Below are 11,551 nucleotides of genomic sequence, written 5' to 3' on the forward strand. Positions count from 1 at the left end.
TGGACAGACCCTGAAATTAAAGATGAGAGATTTGGAGATTGAACAATTATTCCCTCCAAAACTTAAATGTAATAAGCCACCTTAAAAAAATTATCTATCATGAGTCTCGTCTGCTTATCAAAATTGAACAAACTTGGAATGATAATCTGTTCATCTTTCGATAGTAATTCCTCGCCGATTCCAGGTCCGGTTGAAGAAATACGTTGCACTTGTCATCAATCCCCAAGCCGTAGCTAAATTATTAGCAATTAATTACATAGATATGTATGCAAATTATATCATTTAATTAAATTAGCATATTACTGACATACCCAACCATTGAAAAGAAATGATTAAACGCCCACAAATCCCCGTCACATGCATTGATCGCTAAATCCTTGGGGAATAGGATGGGGTACGCGACCACGGGATAAAGCACGAGAACCATGGCTTGCTGATTGAACAATGGTGGGACGAAATTCAAACATTTCTTGGTATTAGTACAATTCTCACATTCCCCACAATTCTTCTTATTCCCGTTACAAATGCACGTCCCGCATCGGTACGTTTTCACCTGGGCGTCCATACAGGTTGGGATAGCATTATTTCTACCCATGGACGCCTTGCAACCCGAGCAATTGGTGCACTTACGGGTACATCGCGGTCCTTTACAGGGTTCACATTTTTTGCACGCTTTGCACTCCGTTTCTAGCGGGCAAGTTGGCCACGTGGTGGGAGAGGGGGCACGTTGAGACTGCGGAATTCTTGAGTTCTTCATATCACTTTCGAATGCGTCCCACAAAACGTCATTCGTGGTTTGATTTGCATACTCGTTCCGCGAAACGATGCACCCTTCCAAGGTTTGTTTAGCCCTTGCGCGCATCTCCACGTTCGCATGGATGGCGGCCACATTGCGGATGGAGTTGACGTAGGACGAGTTGCCTTCGATGGGCATGTCGTAAAAGTGGTCCTTAGTCCAAAGTATGCCCTGCATGAGGGTGGCCATGTCTCGTTTCGCGTTGTCCGGGCCGTTCGTGTGCTTCTTGTTGAACATAAGGGGGTTCCGGATGTCGGGCATGTTGAGCTTGATGAGAATGGCGAAAACCATGACGGCATACCAAGGGAAGAGGTATTCGTAGTTGATCTGCTGACCTCGAAGTGCTAGCGGACGGTTGAACCAGGGTGGAATGATGCCATCAGGGCGGGCGAGTTTCCCGGGGCGGCGCGGGCAGCTATGGCCCATTCTTCGAAGGCGACTGGACATGCGGGTAACGTTGGGGATACGAGGCTGCAAAAAAATTGGGAAGAAATGCAAATCAGGAATGTCACATTTCACATTTCTTCTTGTATGTGTTATTGAATGTATTTGTGACATTTTGTAATGAAAATTTGTCAAATTATTTATTTACAATAAAATAAATAAACCGTGGCAAACACGTGTGCGGAAGTAGCTTATTGCCCAACCATACCATACCATATGATAGTGTGGGAACACTTAATGTTATTGTATTTCGTCTATAAATTCAGTTTGACTGAAAATCGTTTTTATCCCTGAGAATTTTCCCTTGGTGCGAAGGGGTGTGGTCTAAGTCAAGAACACTCAATTCCACTGTGGTTTATCTATATATTCGAATTAAACGAAAATTTCATTTTTCCCCGACCACACCCCCTGGCGAAAAGGGCAGTGGTCTAATCGACCCTAAAAGTTGATAGGATCCTCCCCCTGGGGTTACGTATATACCAATTTTTATTATCTCGATTCATTGTCCTCCTGACGAACGGACAGACAGACAGACCTACAAAGTCTTTGCAATACGTTGCTGAGGTTAGTTAACGTAGGATTATGTGACTCATCGTCACATGTCAAAAAATCTCAACATTTTTACGCATTTCTCCGTTCTGGGAATTTATTTTTAAATTCCGTCATATCCAATTTTAGACAAGGTCAGTACCAATTTATTAAACATATGCACTCTAGATTTTGACAAGTTTTGAAGGAGGAGACCCAAATAGAGTGCACACCTTCAGAAAAATTGGGTCTCCTCCTTCAAAACTAGTCAAAATCTAGAGTGCATATTTTTAATAAATTGGTACTCACCTGGTCTACAAATGGATCTGACGGAATTTGAAAATAAATTCCCAGAACGGAGAAATGCGTAAAAATGTTCAGATTTTTTGACCTGTGACGATGAGTCATCTAATCCTACGTTAATAACTACAATTAAAATTTTCCAAAGCTTGAGCCATTTTTTGTAATTATCTCCACCGATTTTACCCAATTTAGTAAATATACCTTTCATCATTGGTGCACCCTGGTTGGAATGGGATCTGACTGCAGGGCGGGGACAGGAACGCGATTGCCACTTGAACTACGAAAGTAAACCTTACCAGGCTAAGGCTTACCCAAAGTGTGATTCCCTTCATCTCTCCGATTTTTAAAAATACTGAAATTATCTCGGTTGAATAGTCTGGACAAACTAATATTAGTTGCTGATTTTACACCTATTTATATTCATCAACTGGAATACAAAGATCGGCGAAGGTAAGAAATAGTTCTGCCATAGCATAGGTGACTCAAGTTCTCGTTTCGAGCAAAACGCCGATACATACATATTTACGTATCGGTAGAACTAGTCTCATTATAATTCAGATCAGTATTTCCAAGAAACGCCCTCACTAAACATTCGGGTATGCAAGACCGGTATTAACGGGAATTTCCGAATACCTGTAGTGAACTTTTCAACAAAGGGGTGGGCAAGCAGGATAATTGGCCGGGGAGCCACCGGTAAATAAGTTGGCGCCTCTACATATGCCCCACATGCAATGGATATAATGGGTTATTAGGGCTTACGGAAACACAAATTTTGACACGATAATACAGTAAATCAGGACACATTTTTTTTAACTTCTTCAAAATTGCAAATGGTTCAAAGCATGGGTTTATTGGCTGTTATGAGGAAAACGGTTGGAAGAAAATCTTGGAAAATTCCCACTCCGGGGAAAATAAACTCAAAATTTCCGAAAAATCATAGATAATTTCGTACAAATGCCCGAAAATTCCAAGGGGCCACTTCACAGTGACTCTGCAAAATCTTGCAAATTTGGAGAGAACAGAGTTTCACCATAGCTATAAAATGCGGAGTACATAGTGGGTTTAGCGGAGCAAAATTTTGAACTGACCGGGGGAAAAATTACCTTACCGTTTCACCAGAGGTCACCCCACAAAAATTTTTAATAAAAACTCTGTACTTTTTTGTAAATTTAAAATTTAATGTACAACCATGATTTGGTTCATGTGCAACCATGTTACCTTTTAGCTAAACATTCCAATTATTCAATGTTCTATTTATTTAATGTTCGGTATGTTACTGCTTCTTGGTATTATGTATGTATACAAATAGGTCCAAATACCGAGGATTCCCAATATCTGTTTTGAAAAATATCTAGCGCCGGTATTGCATGCCCTACTAGAATTTAAATTCCAGAAGCAATTAATCCATGTACCAGGAAAAATTGAGATTGAGTAGGGTAAACCCAATGTTTATGTAGTATGTACGACCATTATAAATATTCACGCGTACATATGTATGTATGCACTAATCAGTGCCCGTGCGACCCCAAAAATTTACACGGGCAAAACATATTTGAGCGCCCCTACTTTCCCCTTCTTATTTCTAAATCTACACAAATGATTTTTTCGAGGGGTAAAAAAAGTCCATAATAATATCTTCAACTTGCCTAAAAATTAGTTATTCGATATTGTAATGAAAAATATAGAAAGAAATTAATGGGCTTAAAACGTTGGTCTTTCGCATTTAAAATTCTGATGCACTATGGACCAATTTTATTTTGACCATTTCGGCTATTCATTTTGACTATTTCGACCAAAAAAATAACACCCATAATTTTTTCTAGAATGCTCTAATTCGAACCCGATACTTCCATCTTAATTTTTATTACAGCCAAAACCTCTGATTTTTTAAATTCTGGAACTTTTAAAATTCGAAAAATTCGAAAACATATTGATTAGCAGGAATTACTTGGCTAATAAAAATTCATCGGCAATATTAAATGTAATTTAAAGTTAAGAGGTTAACCTCTTAACAACGAAGTACACACATTTGTGTAGTTACTTTATTTTCCGTTCCCGGCGAAGTACACACATTTATGTAGTATTTTATTTTTCCCTTGACGACGAAATACACAAATGTGTGTACTGCAGAAATTTCCTTGACACCAAAATTTCTTTAAAAAAGAATATTTCTTCGGTATTTTGTGGAAAACTCGATGGTGAAAAGTGGAATTTTTTCGATATTTTTCTCCTAAAATTTTGGAATTTTCCCTATACCGAAAAATGTTAAAAAGTGGATTTTTCGTGTTTTTCTTCGAAAACTCGAGTATTGCAAACTTGTAGGAAATTTTAATTGGTTGCTTTTAGGTATAATTATGAAATCAAAATTGTACCGAAGGGAAATTTTATTTAAAAATTAGTAGTCCGAAAGAGGTTAACCAGAATTTGCTTTCAGGAATTTCAGAAAGTAACAAAAAATCTTAAACTTAAAATGACGCGAAAATTAGATTTTAATAAATCAGATATTTCTTCTGAACAAACATGTTTTTGAATTTTATAAGTCACTGTCAACTTCGAAAAGTTTAAGATTTTGGAAAACCAGAGGTTTTGACTGGGAAAAGGTTTAAGATTCGCACCTCGACAAAATACAATTATCCTCATTTAAATGTGAATTTTACATGGTACATCTGTTTTATGTAGTCACATTGTGAATGGGAAAAATAATTTTTCACCTATGATTTTCTACACAAGGGTTCATTTTTGTGTCGCAAATATTTATGTACATGCTAGTGATACTCAAAATTCAATTCACATGTGAAAAGCCACAAAATTACATGCTGAAACCGATAACTTAATTAGTATTGGCTGATAGTGAAGTTACGTATGGTTCAGAGAAGTTATTTCAACTTGCTTCAAAGTCTTACAAAAATCCGACGCAAAACATGATAGCATTATGTAGGGTTTTCAAGGATTCGATTAAAACAACAACCACAAAAACTTAAGCCAGGAGTGGCAGACCCTACTCAGAGACAACTGAAAAATACCACTCATTGCTGTTGAATATTCAAGAGATAAATTTTACTTTAATCAGTTTCATTGTAATTTATTTGCTACAATTATGCCAATAAATTACTTAACTTATCATATAATCGTTGGCGCCCCCCGGCGCCCCTCGGCGCCTCAGCGCCCCGGGCAACTGCCCGGCTTGCCCGCCCCTCTCACCGGCCCTGGCACTAATAAACATTACATAATACTTTTGACAGGCACTGGTCGTTTTGCCTTTTTTCTAATGTATACATTCACATCTCTCAAATACAATATACAATGAATAAACTACTTTATGTTCAGGACATTACATAATTATAAGGTGCCAAACTAATAAGTTTTGGGTACCAGTCAAAAAACTGTGAACAAGATAGATACTTAAGTAAATGGTACATGCAAATGTCGAACATTTTGTAAAGGGGCCGTTCATAAAGGAGTTCACGTATTCAGGGGGTTTCCTACCCTTATAGGATGACTTATTTACACTGTTAAAAATCTGTGGAGTAATTTGCTGACTGGTATTTATTTGGTAGTAACTTCTTCCCGGGTTGGTAGCAGGATGAACATGTGGTAGGATATTTATGGGTGGTAAAATTTTCATTACCACACAGTAACACTTATTACATTATAGATATGTACGTATGCATATGTTCTTCGGATAGTAATAATTGAGTACCAATTTTCTAGGAGTATAGGATATGTACATTAATGTTTACTTAATTTTTGTGTCATTTTATTTTTGCACAGGGCAGTCGCGTTTTTTATAATCCCAAAGGAATTTCCCACATTCTCAGAAATCAATAATTACATACATATGTACATGGGCATATGATTTACCGTGACACAATAATATCCAGGCCTGTGCGGTCTTACATAGGTATTTACATGCATACAGGCCCCGATCTTGCCAAAAATCTTACCTGGGAAAAAAAAAATAGGCGCCCCAAGCCGCTCGCGCCTACGGCGCTCGCACTTTAAGTTTTTTATAACTAAATATGAATACTTATAGCATGTTCATGCCGGTGGCGCAATTTAAACAAAAATCTGTCAAAATTCGGGTTTTAAAAACGCTGTAACTTTTCGGATCTTAAGCCGATTTAAAAAATTAAACAATTTTTGCTCAGAATTATTTGAAATTATAAAAATACATTATAAAAAACCTTTTAATTCAGGGTTGGTTGAGAACCCTAACACATCCTGAACATCTTAGAATCGGAAAGTACATCAAGCACTACATATATATTTGATTGAAGTTGTGCACTTTTGAATCAATTGAAAATTTCAATTAGAAATTTAAAAGTTTAATATTGCAGTTATAGAAGCATTTTTTTAAACTTGCTAAAATTCGCCTGATTCAAATATGCACAAAGCAATTTAGATATCAACGCGAACTTAAAAACACAAAGGAAGAAATACTTATTGCAGCTGAAAAATGGGATTTGAGGTAAAAATGAGACGGTCTTGACATTTCTAAAAAACAGGAAAAAGGTACAACCACAGTTTATATGGGTTACCAGCATGAAGATTTTCAAGATCCAATAGCACCAAATATGCAAAACGACAGTTTTTATGTCGCACGATTAATTTTGTTCCCCACAGCAAATTCGATAAAGAAATCTATTACCAGGCAAGCCATTTTTTAATTTCGAATTTACAGAAATTACATTATTAACGGCATCATAATGCCGTTTTGATAAGGCGCCTAATTTATTATCCCTCTAGAAAAATATATTCAACGACCGAATAAGTTTTTTTACAACCGTTGAACAACCCAATTGTTGAGTCATCCCTTATTTAACTCAACCCTTACCATGCATATTTTGTAATACTGTTTAATATTTTAAATACTTACAATGCGATGACGCCAGCGGTCTCGCCGCGATTTTGACGAAACGACGATAATTATGTAGCCTTAGATAAATAATTAGACCCGTGTTTCAGGTTTTTTCATAATGTTCAGTTCAAACGAAATTATGACGAAATCCGTGAGCTAGAATTCCCATTTTCACCGTGAAATTTTCCTGGCAAGGGGGAGAAATACAGATTCTCCATTACGGAATCGATCACAATTTTGTTTAAGCTTAAAATGCGTGGGCATGAAGTGTTTTTCCGATTTTATGTTGCTCGTACAAATTTTCTGAAAATTTCTGAAAATTTTCAAAATTTTCAAAAATGCAACAAACCAAAATCGTAGAAAATCACTTCGTGCCCACCAATTTTAAGTTTAAACGAATTTATGATGGATTCCGTAACGGAGAATCTGTGTTTTTCTCCCTTGAGAGAAAAATGTCACGGTGAAAATGGGAATTCTAGCTCACGGATTTCTTCATAATTTCGTTTGAACTGAGCATTATGAAAAAACCTGAAACAAGTGTCTAATTATTTATCTAAGGCTACATAATTATCGTCGTTTCGTAAAAATCGCGGCGAGACCGCTGGCTTCATCGCATTGTTAGATTGGATTACCTTCTTACCAATGAGAATTTTAAAAGATGGTTCAGAATAGTGGATTCGATTTTGTTATTTCTTTCACGTGGCGTTTTTTAAATGATTTCGATGACAAAAATCGTATGAATTTGTTGTTTTGGCCCTTAGCATACATAGGAAGCTTGGTATATTTTTTATGTTCAAATGGGTTTACAAATAAAAATACGCATTGTGAAAGAAATTCTAAAACCGAGTGAACTATTCTGAACCAATTAAAAAATAATAATTTCCACTTAAGAATTTAATTGAATGCATTTAAAATATTAAAAATTGTCAAGGGCCACAGATGAAAAATCGGACGAGAAATTATTAAAGTCAATTTTGAGCGAAATGTGAAAACCGATGACCTGGTGAAGTGAAGCGCATAAGATAATCGGCAAGGGGAGAGGTGAAGTCCATATAGTTTAGCATGGTGAAAATGCTCGTTTTAGCCAGCTTAAAACCTTCACCAATTCGCGAATTTTGCAGAGATGCTCAACTGTCACACAAATTGTTGTTAGTGTTTGGTTGCTTGATATTTTTGTGCTACATTGAAGAACATCAGTATGAAAAATGTCTGACATATGCACTTTTAGTATTTCTTTAGAGTGGGGGCGCAAAAATCAATAAAACAGAAATTTTAAAAAATTGCAGTGGTCTTCCGCACATCGGAGTACTTGCGATGAGTTGTCCCAACTTTATAAAAATAGAAAACCAAGAAACAAATTTTCCAATCACAATACAGGAAAATTCAATTATATCTAGTGTAAGTCGGGGCGCCTTGCGGCACCCCTCCAGAATCTGGCGCCCCGGGCAACTGCCCGGGTTGCCCGCCCCTAAATCGGGGCCTGCATGCATATGCACATATTTATGCCTAGTTTAACAGCATGTTTAATGAAATGTATCTAATTAACAGAAAAGTTATGTAACAGGGAAAAATTGAGGTAACATTGTGCGAAACCAACGAGCTTATTATTTGGAAATGGATCATTCCATTACATAAGTCTGGAAATTTTTTATCAGGAACAACTTCATTTGCATATGAAAACAACCTGTTACTCATCTGTAAAGCTTTACAGCAAACTTATTACCTAGCGTCAGGGTATGCTACCCCGGGTTTTTGGGGTATTGGGGTATTGCGGGTTTTGGTGGGTTTTGGGGTAGCAAATTTGAGAAATACCCACGGGTAGTCGGGGTAGTCGGGGTTTTCAAATTTTACAAAATATGATAACAGGGCATTACTAGCAATTCAACAAATTATTTACTTATTAAAATATAATTAATAAGCAGTTTTGTTGCGAAATTATTGAAAAACTGATTTTTTTATTAATTTCTAAACTTAATACATGAGACACTGACTCAGTTTACCCCCAAAACCCCGACTACCCCGACTACCCCGACTACCCGCAAAACCCAGGTAAAACCCCGGGGTATGGGTTTTCAATAGCAAAACCCCGGGGTTTTCCTTACCCTGCCTAGCGTATTTAGAATGACGTGCATTTAATCCAAATGAAATTGCTTATGAGTTTATATATGTGTATGTATGTAGTTATGTACATACTGACATTTACACATTAATGTGATGGCACTGAAGTGTATGAGGAAAATCAAGGAAAAAGCTTTCTTTATTTGTCCATAATTCAAATCCTCTCTGCAATTTGTTGTTAAGATGTTGGTCGTGATTCACGACTCGTGAAATACGATAAAATAAGGTCAAAGATTTTTTAAATAAGTAGTTGTGCAACATTAATTTAGGTAAACAACGCCACAGTGGCATTAAAAAGTAAAGGCAACGTCACAGTGGCATTAAAAAGTAAAGGCAACGCCACAGTGGCATTAAAAAGTAAAGGCAACGTCACAGTGGCATTAAAAAGTAAAGGCAACGCCACAGTGGCATTAAAAGTAAAGGAAACGCCACAGTGGCATTAAAAAGTTAAGTGTTAAGGGGAAAGCGTGAGACAAATTTTGGGGCTTTGTGACACGCGCAACTGCCAAATACATAAACACGTTGGTTACTGACTTAATCGGTCAAGTTTTCGCTTTTCCGTACATTATATAATTTCACAATTGATTGTTTCGACTACAAGTAATTATAAAATGGCTTTGAGTATCATCTCAAGTTCTGAATATGCAAAGGTGTTGCAGCACATGGTAATTGGCATGATTTAATTAAGTATCCGTCTGATTTGTGACTTAATGTGACATTAATTCAAAAAAATTAATGATAATATTCTGCTTTGCAGACGACCATTATCCACTTTTGTGAGCATGGCCCCATCGACGAAAATGGGAGGAGAATGAGAATTGTTAGCTGGATATTGACCTTTATGCGGGGAATCAATGTCACTGTGGCAGAATCTCGATCCTGCATAAGGGTCATCCGCAATTTTGAGGCCTCCCCAATGACCCCAGCTACCTCATCGACTTCACACATCATGTATCCCTGGGAAGCTACCGTAAGTACATATTAATTCTAATGTGGTTGTCACCGGTGTAACGTCGCCAAAATCAGCACATTTAAAGTCATTTCTCCGCTCTAGAAGTTTATTTTAAAGTTCTGGACGATCCATTAGTACTCAGTAAGTTAATTAGTAGATTGGCAGTTAATTTTTTTTTAATTCAAATACGTCAGTTTTAATAAGATCCAATTTTTCTGAAGGCTAATAAAACTTGGGCTAATCATCCAAAAGTGAAAAGTATAAGGGCGATATTGCACGAATTTTAAGACAGGACAGAACTTTCAAGGGCCGACTTTTGTATGGAAAGTGGAGAAAATCTCTGGAATTGAGATTGGATTTTCCGGATCTGAACCATATCGTGAGTGTTTTGTATGTCTCTATAAATACATTGGTTAGAATTTGCCGGGATGGTACTAATTAAAGTTAACTAGTAATAGATAATAGTTCAAATATTTAATTAAATTAGCTACTTTATTGAGCGTGCATAAATTAATGGAAAGTGATACAACATTTTTCGAAATCCAGTATTAAACCAATACCAGACGATGCAGATATTCGACTGTACAAAAGTGGTATTGATAATTAATACCGTGTAATAATAGCTCGGTATCAAAGTTATGGCATGTCTGCAGAAGGTTTTTACGAACCTGGATAATTTTAATACCAAACAGTAGCAACTTTAACACCGAGAATTCAATACGTTCCGGACTATACCAGATTTCTAAGGATGTACTTGTTTTTAATTGTTCTAGATCGCCGCTATGTTGCACTTGTACCCGCACTTTGAAAATGAAGACATTAGCCTTCCTGCAATGCGAGCCCGTTGGGACACAGGTGACCTCACCATCCACAACAGTAAGTTTACGCAGATATGTGTGTTATTTAATTAGAGCAAACCGATTCAACTATACAAATCTTAAAATTTTGATTATCCTTTACTTTTTAGTAATCCACCCTGAAAATGAAAATGACATGGACCACAGTGGCAAGGAAAATTAATTTTTTTTGTTTAATTCCTTTCAAGCCCTATCAACCCTTTCAAAGCAAGTACTTAATAATAAGCGTTTCGACTTTGTGTTTAGTGTACAAAATGAATATCTTTCCGGTGCGTTTTTTTTATATTTATAAATATTACATTATATAATACCATATGTAGAAGTTCCTAATGTGAACTTCACATTAGGAACTTACTTTAAGTATGAATTAAACATGAGATTAAAATAAATACTCAATTTTTGCTTAATACTCTAAAAACCAAAGATCTTTCATTATAAATTTGCATACATTGTGAAGTTTACGTACGTATATGAGAAACTTGACATTTTCAATTACAGTTTTAGCTACGAATTTACATATTATATATGTACCATAGAAAACAATGAAATCATCTGTTGCACCTTTCCATAGATACATTAGAGAATTCGTTCTGTTTAACATTTGCACATTCATTTAAAACACTTCAAAATTGTGTTTTTATATTTTACAGAATTAGTAAATATTTAGGTTTTACTGTAACAAACTTATCAACCCT

The 11,551-nt window shown here is 36.3% G+C and overlaps 1 protein-coding gene across 3 annotated transcripts; it reads left to right on the forward strand.

Moving 5' to 3' along the window:
* Positions 1-9,569: 9,569 nt before the first annotated feature.
* On the forward strand, positions 9,570-11,223 carry LOC118432995. 3 transcript variants are annotated; one of them, XR_004833129.1, is made up of 6 exons: positions 9,570-9,712; positions 9,805-10,017; positions 10,102-10,140; positions 10,221-10,378; positions 10,773-10,875; positions 10,967-11,223. XR_004833129.1 is itself a non-coding variant. In XM_035844492.1 (4 exons), the coding sequence occupies exons 1-4, from the start codon at positions 9,659-9,661 to the stop codon at positions 11,017-11,019; spliced, it is 423 nt and encodes a 140-aa protein (XP_035700385.1). In that variant the 5' UTR covers positions 9,570-9,658; the 3' UTR covers positions 11,020-11,223. The 3 variants fall into 3 exon arrangements, 1 of the variants encoding a protein (XP_035700385.1); XR_004833130.1 differs by having other exon boundaries at positions 10,105-10,140; XM_035844492.1 differs by lacking the exons at positions 10,102-10,140; positions 10,221-10,378.
* Positions 11,224-11,551: the final 328 nt, after the last annotated feature.

The sequence above is a fragment of the Folsomia candida genome, unplaced genomic scaffold, assembly GCF_002217175.1.
Source record: "Folsomia candida strain VU population unplaced genomic scaffold, ASM221717v1 Fcan01_Sc038, whole genome shotgun sequence".
In the NCBI taxonomy this organism is placed as follows: domain Eukaryota; kingdom Metazoa; phylum Arthropoda; class Collembola; order Entomobryomorpha; family Isotomidae; genus Folsomia; species Folsomia candida.

Bases quoted from the DNA above. Each gene is read 5' to 3' on its own strand.
- LOC118432995 (XM_035844492.1), top strand. From the start codon at position 9,659: ATGGCTTTGAGTATCATCTCAAGTTCTGAATATGCAAAGGTGTTGCAG. The intron at 9,713-9,804 runs GTAATTGGCATG...TCTGCTTTGCAG, and splicing joins CAAAGGTGTTGCAGCACATG to ACGACCATTATCCACTTTTG. The intron at 10,876-10,966 runs GTAAGTTTACGC...TTTACTTTTTAG, and splicing joins TGACCTCACCATCCACAACA to TAATCCACCCTGAAAATGAA.